At 43.3% G+C, this 21,537-nt stretch overlaps 2 protein-coding genes across 8 annotated transcripts in view; one reads left to right on the top strand and one right to left on the bottom strand.

The window, feature by feature from the left end:
- Positions 1 to 19,706, top strand: part of KCTD15 (potassium channel tetramerization domain containing 15) — a 46,008-nt gene extending 26,302 nt beyond the window's left edge. For all 4 annotated transcript variants that reach the window (XM_061345923.1, XM_061345922.1, XM_061345921.1 and 1 more), the window contains 3 exons: positions 2,139 to 2,283; positions 10,295 to 10,600; positions 16,171 to 19,706. In XM_061345923.1, coding sequence (XP_061201907.1) covers positions 2,139 to 2,283; positions 10,295 to 10,600; positions 16,171 to 16,326 — 607 coding nt within the window. In that variant the 3' untranslated portion in view covers positions 16,327 to 19,706. The remainder of the gene's footprint in view (positions 1 to 2,138; positions 2,284 to 10,294; positions 10,601 to 16,170) is intronic.
- LOC133208204 (transcription initiation factor TFIID subunit 4-like) overlaps positions 1 to 21,537 on the bottom strand; it is a 248,593-nt gene that overhangs the window by 73,102 nt on the left and 153,954 nt on the right. For 3 of the 4 annotated variants that reach the window (XM_061345915.1, XM_061345914.1, XM_061345913.1), the window contains exon 15: positions 21,108 to 21,294. The exons of the other annotated variant lie outside the window; for it this stretch is intronic. In XM_061345915.1, coding sequence (XP_061201899.1) covers positions 21,127 to 21,294 — 168 coding nt within the window. In that variant the 3' untranslated portion in view covers positions 21,108 to 21,126. Of the gene's footprint in view, positions 1 to 21,107; positions 21,295 to 21,537 lie in introns of those variants that run through there. 4 annotated transcript variants of the gene reach the window in all.

Genomic DNA, 21,537 nt, shown 5'->3' on the forward strand with positions numbered 1-21,537 from the left:
AATGTACTCTATTGAATCTTAAGCTGCTCAGTCAGTGTTCCCTCTGCTTTCAGTCTCACCCTCACAGCACACTGGCTCATGTGTATGTCTAAGGAAATAAATTGTCTAGTTCCTGGTATAAAATTTAACGCTGTACAAGGGAATACATTTAACCATCTCAGGCAAATAGCCCTAAAATAAAAACGAAAAAGAAAATAAGTACTGGAGGCTTACTGAAACTTGGGATTACATAAATTAAATGCCGCAGTGTGAACTGGATGATGTTCTCTGATATCATTGAAGACCTAGAAGTTGAAGAAAAACAGTAAACATATTATAATTAGGGTTTAGTGGAGCACTTGGTTATTCTCATACGTAACTCAGACTAGCTGATTGCTGACATAGACATGAGAGGAGGCAGTAAAAGCTGGAACTTGCTTAAGAGGGCAGGAAGGCTTTTTTAGCTGAATTCAGTGGGGACTTGCTAAGTCCAGTTTTATTTAATATCTCCGTAGTTAATTTAGAAATAAATGCCATGTTAATTAAATCTGCAAATAAATTAGCAAGTTAAAGGATCAGGCTGAGGTGCAGCCTCAGAGCCTGAGAGCAAATCTCACCGCGTTGCACAAACCCACAGCCCAAGGCATGGAGTGTGAGATGCAACCGGAAGCACCATCACTGGTGATGGAGCAAACCTGTTCCTTCCCATCACCGGGGTGATGGAGCAGACCTGCCCCTTCCCATCGTCAGGGTGATGGAGCAAACCTGCTTCTTCCCATCGCTGGGGTGGGTGTACGCCTTCCCCTTGCATCCCCTTCCCTTGCTGCTGGACCAAAAACCTTGGGGTGGTGCTGCTGGAAGGATGGAGGCAGTGAGGCTGCAGCTGCAGGATCCACCAGCAGTGTTGGCCATTGCCTTTTGGTATGGTTTAGTGAGCTTGTTACCATGGTAGAAGACAGCCCTGCCCTGGTCTCAGTGAAGGACACAGCAGGATTGAATGGCTGAGTCGAAGGGATGATTTGACAGTGAAATCCAGCAGGCTGTGGGGTATTCTCTCTGGGAAATGGAAGAGACCTTACCGGCAGGATTATGTAAGACTCAACTTTGAAACACGAGACACTCTGCAGTTGGGAACAATGCTGCACTGTCAGAGAGATGGACTCAATTACTTAATAGGTCGTTGCTGTTTGTCTCCTGTGATTTTCCTTTCAAGAACATATATTCAGCTGGGTTATTTCTCATGGGAAGACAAAGCATTCTGAAAGAAGCCAGGCATTTGGAGGGGAGAGGCGGGAGGAATGGCAGGCAAGCAGATGCCTGGTTTGCTTTCTGCAGAGTGTGCTCCTCAGGACATGGAGAAAGCTGGGTTGATATAGTTGATTTTGGTCCTGTAACCAGCTGATCATCAGGTCTCATAGGTCTTCCTTCCTTTTCTTTGCTCGTGAAAGATGTGTTACATTGCTTTTCTTCTGTCAGACTCTGATCCCCAGGGCTACTGGTGGTGGGACTCTGGTCCCACAGGCTTTTGGGACCAGAGTCCCCCAGGCAGTACTGCAGATGCTGCACTGGCCACTGATTGCTGGTTTGCTAAAACATTTAGTGTTGTATGGCCACTTATCCAGCACTGAGGGGTTCATGCAGCTCATCTCCATGGATGGCCAGCCTCTCCTCTAGCACAGAAAGGTTTTGATGGCGGTTGATCAGAATGACAGCCAAGCTGGAGGAAAAGCTCATGGCCAAGAACCCATCTCTGAGTAACCAACCGTTTGGTTCTCCGTTAGCAGGACATGTGGACAGCGTTGTATAATGGTGACACATGTTCTCACCAAAATTACTCTGCCAGCCATGGGGAGAGCATTTCATAGGCACTTTCCTTGTTGGGGTCATGGTCCTAATACGCAGCACTGATTCACGGCAGTGCAAGCTCCAGCCACTTGCTGCTGGTGTGTGCCTGTGCACACGTGTTTCTTGTGTGTGAGCGTGTGGGTGCATATGCTTGTCTAAGGCATCTGTCTTTGTGCACTTGTTTGTCACTAAATTAAGATATTACTTCATGCACACTGAATTGATGCAACTAAATTGGGTGGATGTTCTTAAGCCCTGAGGGTGTGATGAGATTTTTTCTCTTTTGCCCATTTCTTTTTCTTCTCTTTTTTCAGAATAAGTCGCCTGTTTAATGGCACAGAGCCTATTGTCTTGGACAGTTTAAAACAACATTATTTCATTGATCGAGATGGTGAAATTTTCAGATATATATTAAGCTTCCTAAGGACATCTAAGCTACTGCTCCCAGATGACTTTAAGGTAAGGAAAGCTGTAGTATGCAACCTATCTTTTCTTCCTGTTCTGTCATTTGTTTTGGTGCGGGTTGAATTGTGTGCTTGACCTAAACACACTTAACTAAATGTTGCTGTTTATTGTTAGGATTTTTAGTACTTGTGTATTACACCAGGGATGCTATTATTTAATAAATGGACCACTGGTTGTCATGGATACCATAAAAACCAAGGAAGCTTATGGCTAAATCAGTTTTTCTAAACTAACTGTATTTTCTCACATTTTTAGCTTACTTATCAGGTTATAACAACAATTAAGAAGCAACATCAGCAACTAGCGCTTACCAGGGCTTAATGCTCAGGATCTGAAAGAAATGTTTAAAATTTGGTATTTAGAGGACTTAAATTGTATAATTTCTTTTCTTGTTGGTATAAAGAAGAGATACCCTTAAACAAGCCTGTGAGGATTTGTGTTAGATGCAGATACTTTGATTTCAGGAAGTAAGCTTTTACACGATTTATGAATGTGAAAATATTCTTGGGAGATGGAATTTACAGAGGGCTTTTTCAGGAGCATTACGTGTTCTCTGTGAAATAACGGTGGTGGCTGTCACTTTGCAATCCCTGATTGTTTCTAAAAGCTCTCCTCTGGAAAGCAGTTGGCTTTGCCCTTGTGAAACTTGTAACATTGTCATCCTTATGTATGAAAATTAGAAGACAAAAGTGCCCGGACTGTAGATGACAAGATTCAACAAAAGCACTAACTCCAGGATGAAATGATGACTAAACTGGGATGGCAGTGGGGCTCTGCTCAGTTAGAGGATGTGGAACATTGCTGAAAAGGAAAATTCTTGCGCCTTGCAGTGGGATTTCACTTTGCTTGTTGGCCTAGGTAGGCAAGATAATTTGGCCAGTCATGACTGAGTCAGTCCAGATTTGTGGTTGCTCTGGCGGCTTTAGCTTTGGAGTACAGCTGATCCTCATGCTGCAAACCTCTCCTCAGCCATTCTTGCCTAAGTTACAGTTGTATTTGACTGCTGCATGTGCCTTGGGAGAACACATCTAATCTTAAGGCAGGGAGAAATGTTGGCATTTGTGGGTGGTTTCAGAGCTCCAGCCCAGAAGGGCTGCCCTGGCACTGCTCTTTCTGGAGAGTGGCGGGCAGGTTATGGGTTGGGGTGCACGAGGCAGGGTGAGAGCCAGAGACTGAGGGGTGGATGCAAGAAAAGTTCTTTAAAGAGATAAGAGAGAAAACACATGGGTGGGAGTGAAGCTAAAGACCGGACTAGCTGTGTGGATCGTGGAATGGATCAAATTAAGGAGGGCAGATGGAGAAGCAGTACAAATGAAAGGCCAGAGGGATGCTTGAGGGGCAGCATTTTGGGCAATCTCTTGAGACAAGAAGGCATGCGAAAGGAGGGTAAAAGAGAAGTTCAAGATGATCATAGCCTCAACTGGCATCCAGATTTCAGAGGTGCTGTGAAACAAAACCAGCAAGATTCATTAAGAGCCTGGAGGTGAGAGTGCTGGTGGGTGCCAAGGACTTGTCTGCGCAGTGAGCCCTGGCAGGGCTGGAAGAGACTCAGGAGAGCCGGCGCTGTGCCAGGGCTCAGTCCGTTGATCCAGACCATCTCTTTGCATAGGGTTAACTGTATTTTATTTAGTTCTTCCCTGGGAGAGCTTTAGAGCAAACCCCAGGCTAATGAGGGCTCAAGAACAAAGCAAAGTATTGCTAGGTAGGGAGTAACTAAATAAAAATGCATAGAAGAACGTGCTGCAAAGCTATATTAAAATTGCATTGTAAACGGATTTGACTTCACAGAAATTGTGTAATTTTACCAGCATGATTAAAGTGACAGAAGACAATAATCAAAGGAAGCAAATGGAATCACTTGGTGTTTCTAAATGCAAAACTCTATTTAAGGTATAAAACCTGACAGGTTTTCCAGTGAGACTTGCATTAAATGTTCTTTATGTCAAACAAAGCATTATCAAGTGTTTTGAATATTTATTAGTTTTTACTCCTTAATTTAATCAAGCAGTTTATTAGCCTCAAGGTTTAGCCAAGTTGCTTTTCAACTTGAATTGCTGCTCAGATGGTTATTTTGGAAAGTTTGGAATGTTAGTACCGCACTAGCATTATTGTGTTTGCTATTTAAGTGTTGTTTTCAGACTAAGTTAACACTGAAATGCAGAGAAAGTGGGTATGTGTTCCAAGGCTAGTGATTCTTTATTATCAAGTCTGACTGGTGTGTTTACAGTGAATATTAATTACACTTCCAACTACTAATAAGACAGAACTTGAAAGTGTTTCGTGTCTGACAGGTCTCCCTGCTGAAAGCAACATTCTAATAGTTCATATAATTTTCCTGTGTTCAGGGGATTTTAAGCCACATGAAGTATGCTGAGAAATTACTGTGAGCTGTTTGGCTTAGTACTTTGCAGCCAGCCTGTGCTGAGCCAGGCAATGGCGAGCAGCCCAAAGCTGCTCACAGCTCCTCCTCCTGCACCGGTTCAGAGACCTGTGTGTGGGACCATGACATCTTGAGCAACGAATGGCCTGGAGCAGAATGTGGAGCCAGCACCCCCTGGTCTGCCATGCTGCTGGGTTAGGGGATGGCTGGCCCTGGAGCTGCCTCTCTGCAGCTGCCAGTTTGGGTTGGAAGGGACCTTAAAGCTCATCCAACCCCCTGCCATGGGCAGGGACACTTCACACTAGACCAGGTTGTTCCAAGCCCTGTCCAACCTGGCCTTTGTGCCTTGCTCTTCCTCCATTGTCAGAGGTGTTTCCCCAGGACATTTCTGAGCGCCCTTCACTGCCAGTACATAACTTCATTCAGAACCACGACTCATCACACCTACTTACTTGAGACTCACACCTCCCTTAGAGATTGTCAAACAAAACCAGATATAGGGAACGTGTATATTATTGCTCCATCTTAAGGAGGGGAGGAACACAAATACACAGGACATCAGAGTTTTGTATGGAAATAGATGTCACCTGTAGCACCAGAAGCATGGGGCCCAACACGCTAATTTATTACTGTTTTAAAATCAGTGCTTGCATCTGATTTTAAGTGCTCTCAAACTGACCTTACCAAATGGTGCAGTTGTCATCGTAGAAGTGAGCAACTTTTTTCTCGTAGCCAGGAGTCAAATCTTCACAGCACTAAAATATAAAAGAAACATTGACTAAGGATGACAGTTTGCTGTTTCATGTAACAAACAAGTGGAAAATAGGCAGAAAGAGCCATTCCAGCCTGTTCAAGAGTCACCATTAGGTACAGAACCAAAGGACCTCTTCAGTACTGAGAGAACGGTATCAGGTTCACAGGAGACACTGTTCAGTTTTTGTTGGCTGTCTACCTGTAGTTAGCTGATCTTTGTGACCTGCTGGCAGTGATGTGGAAACAGCAGCACAACTGGCTGTGCACTCACACTTCCCAATCTCCTCCTCAGCAGTATGTCATGCTTGTCAGTGGTGACTGTAGAATCCACCAGGAAAAAAGCTTTCCTCCCAAGTCAAGAGCAGAAAATTATTTTGTGAAAAGCTAAAAGCTGTGTCTTTGAAGAATCTGTTTACCTCTCCTGTGAGATCTAAATGTCCAGAAGTTGTGGATGGGGAAAGGCTGGGTTCACTCCACCTCGCCAGCTGCTGCCTCTTGCAGGTGACCTGACAGAGCTTCCTCACTAGTTCCTACAATATCCACAAGTTGAAGGCTCATGGTAGCTCATGAAGGCTTTTTCATAGAATCATAGAATTGTCTGGGTTGGAAGGGACCCTAAAGCTTATCCAGTTCCAATCCCCTGCCATGGGCAGGGACACCTTGTGCTAGACCAGGTTGCTCCAAGCCCTGTCCAGCCTGGCCTTGAACACTGTCTGGGATCTGCATCCAATTTCTGTGGTACGTTACAGCAAAATCAGAGGCTGGTCTGTCCATGTCCCCGTTCCCCTTTCAGTCTAGCAGGGAGCGCATGAGCAGGGACCTTGGCTGGTAGGAATCACCTTAGGAGTAAAGTGATTTACCTTAGCTAAACACAGACAACTTCATTAGCTACCATACATGCTGCTTGACTCTGGGCTGTGCTGCCACGAAGTGTAGTGCCGTTAAGAAGCTGTGAAGGTAGGGAAATACTACTTAGAAGAAATGGGAGATGCATCATTAGTCCCGCAGGACAAGGAACTCCTGGATGCTGCACAAAATCTGCTGTGGAATGCTGTCTGAGCTCAGCAGGACTGCACTGACATCAGAGCTGCAGCCTCTCTGAGAAAAAGAGTGCAATATCTGTGTGCATCTGCCAGCATGCGCCTGGGACAAAAGCCGTACCAGGTTGCTCTGAGGCTGAGTTTCAATGAGACTGTGTGCACTTTGCCACTGTGCTAAGCAGTTATTGCCCTGTAGCTACTCGTGTGCCTGCCTCAGTGAAATGTGCCTCTTCTGGATAGGTCTAGGAAGATTCATGTCTGTGTCTGCCTTTGATAACTTATCAAAACCAGCAGCATGGAAATGTTTTCTTGTGGCTCCTGTGGCACCTCCATGGTGAGGTCCCTTGTGGGTTGAATTCTACTTCACATTTCATATTAAATTTTTGCAAATCATCAGGATAGGATTTTATATCTACAGTGCAAGGGCAGAAGTAGCTATGTTGGTATTACCTGTCCTGAACATCCTTTGTAGGCAAACCAGAGCTGGGCATCGCTTCCAGTCAGGTCTCAGATGCACTGTACTCTGAGTGGTGTATAAAACCTGAAAGACAAGATCTTGTACTTAGCAGTGTGGTGAGTCCATTACCCTTGCCAAGCACAGGCTTCAGACAACTGAACCCCCACAGTGGGAGCCACTCTTTCTCTGTTCCTCATTTGGCAAAGTTCTCTCCCTAAATATGTGATCAGATGCCTGAACAGTGCCCAAGTCACTCAGTGCAGAAGCACCAGCAGTCCAGTACAGGGTTGGGGCAGTGGGGCAGGCTGGGATACTGGTATCTGGGTTGGGCAGTGTGTGGTAGATGGAGGGAGGGCCATGGAAGGTGAATTTTCTCTTGCCTAGCAGAAGACACTTTTATTGCTTTTATATCCCTTTATTGCCACTGCCTGATAATAGGTGCCCAGACTCCCTGACGTTGCATGCGTGTTGCTTCTCCACACTAGGACACCTCAGATTCCCAGGTTCTGCTACAAACCCCTTCTTCCAGGTGCAGAACCCATTCCAGGATATTTGCCTTCAACCCAAGTATGGAATGGACACAGAGTATCTTATTCCAGAAACTAACCCAAACACCTTGGCTTAACCCAGGCAGTTGTGACCAGCTGCAGACCTCATCCCACAGAGCATGATGCTCCAGTGCAGCCCGATTTCCACACAGCCATCTGAAGCGTGGCTGTATCCTCTGGGAAAGATAATAGTGGAAGAGCTGTTTAATTTGAAAACTGGTCGTGTTATCACAAAATTATATCAGAATGTAAAATTTGTCTTGTTTACTTAGATATTATTTCAGATAAATAATGGCTAGCAGGAGCCACTAAGAGCTGCATCTGATGTGGTGGGCTAACAGCTGGCTAGGGGGAGGTAGAGGTGGTGTGGTCCTCGCTGTGTTTGTGTTATGGCTTTACTGTTTTGGCCTGGAGGTGCTGGACCAGTGAACTCCTGTGATTCAGGATACTGTCAGCCTAGTCCAGAGCCTGGTGAAGTCAGTCAAAAAGACTCTGGTGACTCTGATGGGCTTCGCATCCACCCTCAGGAGCACTGTACCTCTCTCTTCTTCCAGAAATAAAGGACTGCTTTTTATAGTACTGTACCATCTCCTCTAGGTTTTGCTGTTGAGTTTACTTAGCACATATTCACTTGATTGATCTTACAAATAATACGTTATTTTTTAGTGACCATGAACACAGATAGGTTAAAACTAGTTTTTCAGGACCTACTGAAAACTGTGAGATTGTCCATTGCCTTCAGTAAGCACTGGATGCTCCTGTTCACTCTCCACAGTTAAATTTTTCCTTAGCATTGAAAGTTTTCCTTCAGTAAAAAAGATACATGGGACCCGCAGATGCCCAGTGAATGTTTGATAGCCCCCCTGCACACACCTCTGTAATGAGCACAGTTGGGTTGTGTGCTGTGTCCCCCAGAAGAAAACTTCAGAAGGTTTAGGGCAAGGGCTGTTTTTAAGTTAGGTCACTAATCTCTGTAGGTTTAAACTGATCCCATGGTCAGTAACCAGGGAGCTTCCCTTGTGGGTACAGAAAAGCAGTAATGGTTTTGGGGAGGAGAGAAAATATCATCCATCAGGGAATGAAGCTTTGGGGCTGATGCTGTCTTTACCTGAGATTGGGTGATGCAGCCAGTCTCCATGTCTCTTTGTCTGGCCTGTAACCAGCTCCAGTTGTTTGCAGCATGCTTTGTATAGGGTTTCTTCTTTAATCTTCCTGTTGTTTTTCATCTTCCAGCTACTTCCTGTGTGTTTGTTGCCCTCATTTCTTCCCACTTGCCTCTTCCCCTTTTCCCTCTCTGTGCCTTCTCTGGTACTTTTTTCTCCCTTAGCGGAGTGCCTATTGTCCCAGCCTTAACAGACATCAAAGAGATGTAAAGGATTGGATGTCCCTTTTGAAACGCGATAAACTTACCAGTGTCAGTGAATATTCATACATCTCCAGGCTGTAGGCAGCCCTGGGGAGACGGAGCACCTCTCCACTACCAGCGGTGGGTCTGTGTGCCAAATTTGAACAGAGCTAACTGCTTTGGTTCAGTAATATCCTGCAGCAACAGATTTTACAGGTTAATTCCAAGCCACTATGAAGAGTCACATATTTTCTGCTGCTTGTTCATTGGCCTTTGATTTCCCTGCTTCCCCAAGTCCTGCAGCGGCAGCACTGCTATTATTTTTCATGGAATTTTGTTGCCTGTTTCTTGATTACTTCTTGTCATGCCATTCTTCCCAGTCCAAATTATACCAGTCGCTTCACTCTTGTGATTTTTCATTTTATTTCATTGCAGTCTTTACATCCAGGTGTGTTGACCTGCAGCATGCTCCACAAAAATCACAGGGCATACCTGTGATGCAGCATTTCCATCTGCAGACAGGCATAAGAGCCAGGAAAGCAAACGACACGTCTTTGCAGAGAGGAGCTGGTGCTCTTGTTGTTCCTCTTACCTTCAGGAGGCTGGAGGAGGTGGTGGGGCCACTGTAAGCAAACTGTCAACCCAGTGCTCACCCATCTCTTCCTTCTCTGGCTTGTCTTATGGGCTGCTGACACCCATTGTCTCATCATACTCAACAGTTGAGGTGGAAAGGTCTGTTGGTGATCTGATGAAGAGCTGTTAATGAGGATGTGCAGAAAACAGTCAGCAAACTGGGAGCTGGATCAGATTGTGAATTTGAATTGCCCAAAGCCCAAGTGAGGTGATGGACAAATGGCTGGGAAAAACTGTTTCTTTTAAGTTGTTGGAGTGGGGTGGTCACTACCACTGTATAATTTTCCAGGATTCAAAGTAGACTTTAAATATAAGAATAATCATTAAATGTAGGGAGCAGCTACCGTAGCTGAATTTCAGATTCAGCAAAGACAGGTGAGAAGTGAAGCTGAATTTACATTTCCGTCTCCTAACGTGTGAGAGGTGACAGTGATGTCCAAGATCTTCTGTGGTAAAATCAGAAGTGACTCTCTGAGGCCAAGAGTGAAGATTAGGGCTCAGGACATCTCTTACATCAGCAGGCTTTCTTCAATGCAAACGGTTATTTTGATTTCTTAATCCAAAAGTAAAGCCTTCTGGCATTGAGCTTGTGGGGTGATAAATGAACAAATAATTCAGTGCAGTGGGAACTTCACAATCAGCTCTAACAGATTCACCACTAACACAGTGTGGTTTTCTGTGTAGGTGTAAGACAAAGACAAACTATGTGGGTACCTGTTGCTTTTGCACTCTTGCTGACAATACCTAAGCCTAAGTAGGTCAAATAGGAACAATGCTCATTGCTAAACGAGAACTCTATCAGCATTTCTAGTTTCTCTCTCTCCCTCTCCCTTTTATTTTCTTCCCCAGGACTTTAATCTTTTATATGAAGAAGCAAAATATTACCAGCTGCAGCCAATGATTAAGGAACTTGAGCGATGGAAACAAGAGAAAGAACAAAGGAAACATTTCCAGCCTTGTGACTGCTTGGTCGTCAGAGTGACTCCAGATCTGGGAGAGAGAATTGCATTGAGTGGGGAGAAAGCTTTAATAGAAGAGATCTTCCCGGAGACTGGGGATGTCATGTGCAATTCTGTGAACGCCGGCTGGAACCAGGACCCTACCCACGTTATTAGGTTTCCTTTGAATGGGTACTGCCGGTTGAACTCAGTGCAGGTAACGTAATGGCCTTTTGGTGCTGGCTTATCTGTTTGCTGGGGTGGGTTTTTTAGTATTTCTTGCTCAATTATATGCAGATTATTTGCTTCTGCCCGATTACTTTCAGTGCTTATACTGCAAGGAGACATTTTCTGCCTGGTGAGATCACAGCCTTTCAGGTTTTCCTAAGTCTAAGCAGAAAAATAGATTTAGATTTTGTGTATGTTAGTGCCATGCTGGTCTCATAATGGTGTTACACTGATAAATGCTAATTTTTTCATCAATGTACAGCCTGCAGCAGGGTTTTTTTTTTCCTCCAAAGTGCCCCCAGGAAGAAAGAGAGAGTTCCAAAAACTACAAAAAAAAATCTCCACACCATTTTATAGAAAATGCAACAATGTGTAAATGCATAATTTATGTCTCACTCATAATTAAATGATGGTGCCTGCGGGATGGACTTAAAAAAATTGATCTCTGCACTTTTTTTTTTTTCAAAAGGATGTTCTATAAAAATTGCCCAGAGTATTTTAAACAAAATGTATTTCATTTTATACTCAGAGTTTTGACATTAGGCTTAAAATTAAACATATGAAACAAAAGAAGATAACTGGACAGATAGGTAGATGGTAGCAGAAATAAATCTGTGGCTTCCGTGCAGGCAGCAGCCTTACAGACAAGAAATGCCATTTCACAGTGGATCACCACTGTGGCCAAGGCCTTGATGTTGTAGTTATCCTTTGGCTGCAGAAAGGAACAGTGTTGGTGATGCTGTTAACTTGTGCCTTACAAGGTCAAAACAGCTCTCAGCTTTCGCATGTATGCCTCTAAAATATGCTGCAAATACTGTGGAAAGTGAAATCAGCCTGTGAGGAATATTTCCAAAGTTACTGTCCCTTGCTGATGGGCTGCGGGTGCAGATGTTAAATGGGCTGTGGGAAAGGCTTTAGTGGCCTTGGTGCACTTCCCTGTGGTCAAATACCCACAGAAGAGCTGGCCCATGGGACAGGCTGTCCAGACTGTGAAGACCAATAAAGGTGGATGCAGCCATTTTAACAGTGCACATCTGACACTGACATGTCCCTCCCTGGGGCAGCACCCCCTGGTGCTCCATGCACTCATAATGCTTTTGTCTGAAACCAGTCTAAACCCAGCTGGTTTGGATGGTTTGATTCAAGTCTCCCAAGTGTTTTATTTGGTTGACTTTTGGTCAGGCTGATGCCTGTGGTTGATTCTGTGTAGTCCTTTGCAATTTCACATTTGGCAAGGGTTAGAGTGGACTGCTAGAAATAGGAAGCTGGAGGTGGGTTGGAGGCAGATCCATTTGCTGGCAGTGGGAATGGTGATGTATTCATCACTGTGCTGGGTGGAGAAGGAAGCAGCTGCACTTCAGCTAAGGTGAGTGGATGGGGAAGCGTGTTTGTATTTCAGCCACCCTATCCTTGTGACACAGTTACTCGCAAGGCAGAAATTAGAATACACAAGCAACAAAGGGCCACCAGTGGGCTCAGCACTGCCAGCAGTCAGGCAAAGAGCTGGATGCCCACCAGGCTGAGCACTTGGCTCTGGATAAGCCAAAGCGGTGTGCAGTAGAAACTGAATGCTAATTAGTGTTAATATTTGAATGTGTTTTGAATTCAGTCAGAATTCAGATGGAATCAAAGCATCTCTTCACAAGTTCGTGTTGTGAAAAAATTTCTGTCAGCCTGCAGTATAAATAATAATACTAAATTACATCACTTTACTAAATTACATGATTTTACTATATAATTAATAGAAAGTGTTTTCAAACATTTTCTGCAAAATGATGCATTTCTGAGACCAAAGGCTGATGAAATCAGCAGCTAATTATCATTGGCTCTGTGGGACTCTGGTCAGCACAGAGGTGCTGCCCCTCCTTTCCCAGGGTTTTTTGGCAAAAGTCAGAAGTTGGAAGTACAGGGAAGCAAGTGCCCCAGACTTAAGGGAGATGGGTTAGAAGGGTAAGTGGGTGAGACAGCAGAATCATTTTCAAAGCAGCTCAAAGGGCGACGCAGTCAGTCTGCCTGCTGCTTGCTCCAGTACAGCACTTTTGCCTCCCTGTGCCTTGCTGGCTTGTTGGTGGCAAAATTGCAATATTTTTCAATTCTTCCTATCTTTGGAAGGTATTTCCATTAAAGGCTTTGTTTCCAGAGCTGCGCACTTCCAACAAAGAACGTCAACAGTGAGTAGGTAGTGGTAGCCAAAAGAATACAGTAGCTCTTAATTTAATGCCCATTTGTAATTACTAACAGGTATACAGTTTTCTTAAGACTGACAGTGTTTATTCAAGTCCTTGCAAAAGGTTCTGGCGAGATACAGGAGCTTACCTTAGAGAAAATTCTGTGGTGCTTGTTTATGTTGAACATTGGGTCTTCATAATTAAGAATGTATTTGTTAGCATTCTGCAAAGTTTAAATGAGGTGCGTTAAGTGAAAATGTTGTGTTTCTATTTAGAAAAGAGTGCAACAAAATCAGATGTGCTCAGGATACTGGGAGACAGAGTATGTTAAATCATGGAATCCCAGACTGGTTTGGGTTGGAAGGGACCTTAAAGCTCATGCAGCTCCAACCCCCAGCCATGGGCAGGGACAGCTTCCACTCGACCAGATTACTCCAAGCCCTGTCCTACCTGGCCTTGAACACTGCCAGGGATGGGGCAGCCACAGCTTCTCTGGGCAACCGGTTCCAGGGCTTCGCCACTCACAAGTCCTCTAATACTGTGTCCCCCCATACATACGAGAATTGCAGCTAATGCTCACCTTTTGACATACTCTCTTTGGAGGTTTACAGGACAGAAGCTCCAGTTTGACTCAGAGACACTAGTTTCCCTCTGTCTGTATCTTACCTTTGGAAAAAGTAATGTGCATAGAAGCAAATGCAGTAAATGGCATTTAAATCTGTCCATGTTTAACATTCTGTTGAGTCTTGTGCACGCACCAGCACGTACAAACCAGTGCTCAGCATACGTGGAAGCAGCCTTTAGGAGCCTTTCTCCACAGAGCTGAGTTCAAGGTCATCCAAGTTACACTTGAAAAGCTACAATATTTAAACATTCTCTGCATTGTTTACAGGATTTGGCTCCGTTTGTTTCTTGCTGAGAAACTGGATGATAGAGTTTGTTCCGTTTGTTTCTGGCTGAGAAACTGGTTTTTAAGGTTAGATAGCCTGCAGTCTAGTCCTTTGAGCACTTAGGTAGTAAAACCGAATCACTTTGTTCTGCGTGCAGTGCTCTAAGGTGTAATGCCTACCTGGACTGTGTGTGTGCAGAAAGCTGGCTGAGGGAAGAGGAGTCCTATGTTAATAGGCAGCCTTCCGTATCTTTGGACAGAGGCAAGCCAAGGGCAGCCCTGCGCTTGGTTTATATTACAAGGAAATTGACCTGAAAAAGTTTTTATCAAGGATTTTGAAGTCACGTCTCTCTCTGAAATCTTACCCATCAGTCCTCTGGTTTGCTATCCAGATAAACAGAACCAGCCTCCTTTCCTGTAGCTGGGTTGCCTCTCATATTCATCTTGCCAGCTCTAGGAATGCAATGCAGTCAAAATACTCTCCAGCTCATGGAACAGCAGTCTGATGATGTCATCCTCTTCTTTCCCTCTCAAACACCTGCTTTCCTCTTTCAGCTGGAACAAGTGTTAGTGTACGCACCCCATTTCTGTCTTGCAGGCAGCATACAGCCCCAGTAAGAGAGTTGTAAGCATCTTAAATGTATTGTGATAACCCACCCTCCCACCCCTTCTTTTAATCTCCCCAGGTTCACTTTTCTACCATACACTGGTGCGCTCTTTCGATCTTTGAGTTCCCATGGATTAAAACCAGCAAATGCTGCTGCCATGGCTTGCATTACACCAAGGTACCATCTCAGATAGTTGTCCTTTGCCCTTAATATAGGCTTCGAATTGATGTTTCTGGAGAAAGCACACCCAACATGCAGGCCAAGGAAAGGGTACATTAAGAAATGCACCATGGCCTTGCATGGGTCTGTGTGTCAGGGCAGCAGTCTGGTGTGCAGATCTTTTAACAGTCAGCTTGGGGTGTGAAATTTAAGACTTTTCAGTACTACTGCAGTAGGTGTAACTGCTGCAGAGCTCACAGGGCTAGTAAAACCAAAAAAGAAAGAAAGTTCTTCCCATAACGTAAACCTGTAAAAGCATATGAGTTGCCTTTGACTGAATGTGTGTCTATTGCTTAGACACTTAAACACACTCAGGTTTGAGTGATCCAGAGAAGCCGTGGCTGCCCCATCTCTGGCAGTGTTCAAGGCCAGATTGGATAGGTCTTGGAGCAGCCCGGTCTAATGTAAGGTGTCCCTGCCCATGACAGAGGGTTGGAACTGGATGAGCTTCAAGGTCCCTTCCAACCCAAATCAGTATGGGATTCCATAATTCTATGGTTAAGTTTTTTAAGTGGCTTAGTCCCTTTTCTGTCCCTAGTCTGTCGCTGTGGGCAGCAGACAGCTGGCACATGGGGATGCTGGTGTTGCCAAGTTCGTCAGGTTTAATCCATCATTGGGTTCAGTTCCCATCACAGCAGGCTCGTGTGCTGTGGCAATGGACACGGTGCCTTGGGCACATACAGACCAGTACAGGCTGCTCCTCTTGATGGCATTTACCGGTAGAAGAACCTTTTTGCCAGGCTGCTGCCCTGGACCCGGGAGAGCCACCACTGGTGGGAGGCTGCACAGCAGCTCCTCCAGTAAAGCATTGCAGAGCAGCTGAAGGTGGACCTGGCATCTGCTCTGAGAAAACTCTGCCTGCATCCTGCTCTGCTGGGAAACCATGTATCAACATGCTCATGCATGTGGAAACATGGCCCCGAACATACTGCCGAGATCAGTATATCCTAGGGTAATGTGCTGTGTGACACAGCCTCAGAAATTAAAGTTGCCTCTGGGTTCCTTAAATTCATGCATCTAAATTGCACCAGCTTTTCTTCAGAAGGAGAAAGAGAAAATACGTATTTGGTTAATAAAAATGATCTTCTTTCTTGGGCCGGAGCGTTTCCTGTTTGTCCTTGTCTTGGGTCCACATCCCATCCCAGGCATGCTTTGCATGCACCATACAGCAGCACTCCCTTCCAGCGAGTGAAAACCACGACTGTGATGTCCATGGAGATGTGGTGGAATGTGTGGAGATGTGTCCCTCAGCCTCCTAAGGCATTGTCATCTGCCAAGGATGAGCTGAGATGTTTTCAGCCCCTTTCTGTAAGCCTGTTCATACTGCTAATGAGTAATGGGCACTTTTCATTACAACCTAAACCTGATGTTGCTTCCTGTAAGCAGTAAGATATAACATCGCCACAGTACAGTATTTTACTATATAATGTACTAAGCTGCTCTGCAGAGCTCTTATTTGTGTGATTAATTTTTGTTTTCTGCAGAGGTTTGCTGAGAGCGAGACTTTAATCACAGCATAGTCATTTAACAATAACTTAAAAGAATTATAGCTGAATAATATTCATTCGATGAGGACTGGTAAGACTAAATCCGCCATTTAGAGCCAGTCATCCTGAATGCTTCAATCACTAAAATTTGCTAAATATTAATCTGAATTTTTTTCCCCACATTGCAGGTGCTTGAAAGATTATTTCAGAAGGGGTTCAATGTGGCAGCTTCATGCGGTGGTGGGGTGGATTCCTCTCAGTTCAGTGAATACGTGCTGTGTCGTGAGGACAGACGACCACAACCCACTCCAACCATCAGAATAAAACAGGAGCCCCTGGACTAGACCCTACCCCCCTACTCCTTTGTAACCGTATAAGTGTTTAATAGTCCCTTATGTGAAACACTAAGAATTCGGAAAACAGTATTAGCAAACAGATTTTGACTTTAAGTTGCCAATTAGTGGTATTCTGAAACTACCTGTCACATAGCCAGCCATGAAATGCATTTGAAAAACCAGTTGTTCGTTTTTCACGATGGAATTACTGAACATGCTCAGCATCCCAGGCCGGCTGGGAATGTACTTTGGGCTGAACAGCGGTGGTGGTGGTGGAAAAGGCAAAGGTTCATCAGCCACTGGCCCTAGGTTGGACTTGTGAAAGAGCAGTAAAAGCAATTTGAATAGATCAGCAGGAGAAGCAGTTCCAACAGCCTTTCCAGCTGTACCCCGACGCTGTGACGCATGGAAGCAGGAGCCTCCGAGAGGAAGATGGTTCCTTAAAAAGTGCACTGAGTATCTTCCCTGACTGCCGCACCTCCTTCATATCAGACGTGGTTTACACCTCCATACATGACGTGACACTTCTGTGATTGTACTCGCTCGTACTAGCAAATGGCTTATTTTTATACTACATTTTCAACAGATATATCTCCCTATGGACAGACTCCAGAATCTGAAAAGGACCAATTTATAGTCAACTGGTGCTCCGTACTAAAAAAAAAACCACACTAAACAAAAAAATAGTGACAAAAAAATTGACAAGGCCCATTTTGGCAATGTTTGCAAAAGTAGGGATCTGGAAGCACAAAACAAAATGCTGCCATCCCACAAGGGTGACATACCCAACATGGAGCTGTAGTTCTCTTAAAGACAGTCTTGTTTTGACTCAGAAACTGTTAGGTTTGGCATCATCAAAGCAGCGTGGTTCTGCCAAGCAAGCTCTGCCATCCCTTGTTAATCATTTACTGACCATGTTGTAAGCCCACATTTAGGAGGAGGCATTAAGAATTTTAGATAAGCCTACATTTTTTTTGCAAAATTACTATTATTTGTAATTTTGCAAAACTATGTTAAACCCCTCTCTACTGTCCGATGGAAGCCAGACGTGCTTGTTTAGATTCGTTTCCCTCTATTTCTGTAAACTATTATTAAAATACAGTTTGGTAGCTGCCCCCACCTGTAATTTTGTCTATTGAAGCAGGCTGTCTGCAGGAGGTGACTGCTCCTTCCATAAATTGGTATCAGCTCTGACTCACAGGGCTTCCTAACTCAGGAGACAGCACCGGGTTTGCAGGTGCAAGGTTATAAATAGCATTCTGCTAAATCCTGTTGATTGCTGTTTGGCATGATTGGGTCCTCAGTAACTATTTCATGTGTTAATCACAGTTTAGTTTCTCCCACATTAATTTATAGAATACTGTTGTAGATGCTGAATTTTAATGAAACTCTTCTTAGATGCATAAATACAGCCAGATAGAACAAGGGACAGAGTATGAAGTGGTCAGAAATTCCTTAATGCCAATTGATCACAATCAGGCAAAATTAAAAAAATCATTTTTTAAGACTAATACTTTCAACAGCAGTGAGCTGTACTGGCTGCCCAAGGGACAATCTAGGCAGGGGTCTAATTTTTGGAAGAGGGCTGGATACCTGTCCATGGAAAATCAGACCTCCCTAGGTTTCCTCACCTTGGTTGCCCAACTCGGCAATCTCGCAGCCAGTCAGCATTAGCCTGCTAATTTAGCGGAACACTTTGAGCACATGTGTCTACTTCAAAAGAGTTGTAAAGTTATTTTATTTTGTGGTTTTATACTTGTATGACATTCTTAAGTTGCTAGGCATTGCCATATCTGAATATATGGCACAACATTCACCTTTGTATGTAAGATATCTGTAGAATTGTACATTATACATTTAATATTGTAAAGAACATAATTGTCATGTATTTGTGTATGCACATTTCTCATACAGTAGTTCATGCCATAAACATTTCTGTAAAGTAAGTGATCAAAAATAAGCAAGTAGGGTGGAACACTCACTGTATCTTCCATGTTGTTTGAAAGACGTGAGAGTTTTCAATTGCATCGCTTCTGGCTTTTGCTCCATTCACCTCTATGTAGCCAGGTCTTACAAAGAGGAAAAAAAAGTGTTTTATTTATTACTTTCATACATTGAGTTCACTTTGAGTTCAGAGTATCCTTAAATAAGCTGTTTAGCTTGTTTTGATCCTACATACACTTAATGTCTTGCCCTCCTGGACAGGGAGGTTTGTGGTTGGTTGGTTTTTCTTCAGATTGGTGTTTTTTACCCTGTGTTTCTTTAGAGCTCAATAAAACAGCTCTAGTGACTGGGGCAGCTTGCTAAGGTGGCATTGGAAAGGGTTCCAGGCTGCACCAGCCAAGTTAAATGTGAACTTGAGATGGAAAGTTTGAGCCATGACATCACAGCATTGACTGCAAAATAGCACTAAGGCAAAGAAGACATGTGGAAACAATCACTTGGATAGAAGAAATATGCCTTTAAAACAAAGTTAAGCTAGGACATGTTCTTTTAGTTAGTAACTTCAGGTCACTTATTTAAAGTTTATTACAGTTTCTTTTATATCTTTTTTTAATTTCCCTATATTTTTAAGGCAGCAATAGCAGCAAAAACTGATCTGAATTCTTACTTCTGGCCTTAGACCATAGCAACATAACTTAAGAACATTGCTCAGCATTGCTAAGACGGATTTTAGAACACCCCAGCAAGCCCAGCGAAGGCTAAAAAACCATGGAGGCCAAGAAGCAAACACAGCCAGGCTTCTCGCCCAACTCAGCTGCACAAAACAGTCCCAATTCTCCGTTGCTGAAAACTGAACCTGTGGCTGGAAGAACCTGGGTCTTCAGTAGCACTTCCCATACACTTCCCACCGCTGTGCTCCCAAGCCTCGGAAGGAAAGCAAGAGAGAAAATGTTCTGTTGTGCTTCTTGAACTGACAACTGCTGAGTGCATTCATTCACTGTATTAACAGCATCAGGGTTCGATGACAATTTTATTAGATGTTTGACAAAGGATAAGGATCAGCACAACAAAACACTGAAGTATTTGGGTTTAGTATTTCTTTGAGGGTATTCTGTTAATATTTTAATGCAAAATGTTCCTGAACAGTGCTCAAGAACGACAAGACAATGTGAAATTCCTGTTTGATAAATTAATACTGTATGTTACTCGATGTGTTACTTTAGTAAATTGTTTTATTTCTTTATAAAATAAGTACAAATAAGGGAGTATGTTTTCACACAAGTTGGGGATATTTACGAATATGTACATAAATCATCAAAATAACGTAATTCTAATAAACACAAGGCCTTTATAAACAACATGTACAAATGATCAATAAATTTAAAACATAATTTTACACTTTCTGGCCTTAAATATGTTATGAATAATCTTTTGGCTAAATAGCAGCAGTATAAATTTTCTTCTGCTTTTCATGAATCTTAAAAAATAATTAAAACTTTTGTTTTAAAACTATCGGACAAATAGTTCTGTTTGTGCTTTCGCTATGTTTTCCCCATCTGAAAAAAAAATTGCCTCAAAAAAGTGGCAAGCATAACATGGTAAAAATTGACAGGATAAACAAGCAAACGTCTCCCCTTCAATGGTTACTCCTAATACTGTTATGTTTGAAGTAGAACTTGTGCCCACCTGCCTGGTCAATACTCATAGACAATCCCCATTTAAAAGACTCACACTAATGTCACTTGGCTTTGTTGTAGGCCTCTTAAATCCCACTTCAGCAAAGCATTTAGAAAGCATTCATCCCACCTTTAAGTAATTAACACTACTCATTATGCTTCAGTCATGTACTTGTTCATGTGCCTCTCTGGACTGGAGTCCAGTCTTCCAAGGCCAGGACATGGCCAGGCCGCAGGCACTGTGGCACCAGGGCTCACTTGATCTTCCACAAGTGGAACCAGCCCCCAAAACTCCCCTTACAGCGACTTTAAAATCCATGTGTACAATACTCTGAAATCTTCACTGAACAATACGTCTCTTTCAAAACCACCATTAAACCATACTCTGCAATAAATAAGGTTTTTTTTAACTTTGCTTTAGAAAATAAAACCCAACTTTGATTCATGTTACTAACCAGTTGCTACAAATGTGCAAAAGGTTGAGAAGATTCCAGAAAACAACTGGACGTTAGTCCAGGTAACTCAGCTGAGACCCAAGCACATAGATTTCACACACTTAGGATTTGGTTCAGAAAATGGCTCAGAGGAAATGAGCTGTGCAGTAAAAGCAGAAATCCTAACTATACAAAATGTGTGAGAGTATGCAGTGGCTATTCTCTTAGCTGTGCAAAAGACTGCAATTATAACTAATCTAAAATAACAACAGATACGTTGTAGCCATGGTTAGTGGAAACTTCTAACGAAATTAAAGAGGAAACAAACCCAACACCTTTCATGAGCATACAGGTTAACATCACAGTTAGGCTCCAGTCCTGTAAACCTGTCCCAGTCCTCCTTATGCAGATGGTTGTGGTGAGCCATCGCAACAGCCTTACCAGTCAACACCATCCACTGCAGCTGTACCTGAAGTGGCCAAATGAAGCAAGACTTCAATGGTGGTTGTATCTCTAGATTTAACATTTTAAAACCTTTTGCACATTTTTGTGGGTTGTTTTTTTTTTTTTTTTGTGTGTGTGTTTTTTTGTTTTTTTTTTCTTACATAAAGGGAATTTATTGCATGTGTTTGACAATTTTACAAAATAAAATTACTGGAACATAGACTTCTGAAAAAAATAGAAGGCACATTAAAATGACAGCTTTTTAATGCAAGTTGAGCTTCTGTATGGAGAATTCAGTACAATTCTTGGCTTTACTTAAGCAGAGCTCGATAGAGCAGGAGAGAATGGCTCATTTCTCTTTCCTGTTCCATGTAGAAGATGAAGTCCCTGAGGTTTATGCGAGTTATTTTCTGTCGTGCATACTGCCGGGATGAAGGAGTGCCCAAACCAGCCTGACCTCCGCTAGACATACCGAGACCCTGCAAACAGAACATAGCAAAGTCAAAAGTCCTGCAACAGCAAAGAGTTTCCTCATACTCTCAGGTTTACAACTACTTTTTATAGCAGTCAGTTTACAACTGACTGCTGTATCATTTGAAACATCTTTGATTATTGTGAGTTTAATTCTGAAAATATTACACGAGACTTAGTTTATTCTTTTTCTATTCTTCTGAGTCTTACCAAGTTATCCTGAGTAAAGAAACCCAATTGAAAACACACAT

The sequence above is a fragment of the Neopsephotus bourkii genome, unplaced genomic scaffold, assembly GCF_033783945.1.
Source record: "Neopsephotus bourkii isolate Nb327-2 ecotype Australia unplaced genomic scaffold, CSIRO-AGI_Nbou_v1 NB_245, whole genome shotgun sequence".
In the NCBI taxonomy this organism is placed as follows: domain Eukaryota; kingdom Metazoa; phylum Chordata; class Aves; order Psittaciformes; family Psittacidae; genus Neopsephotus; species Neopsephotus bourkii.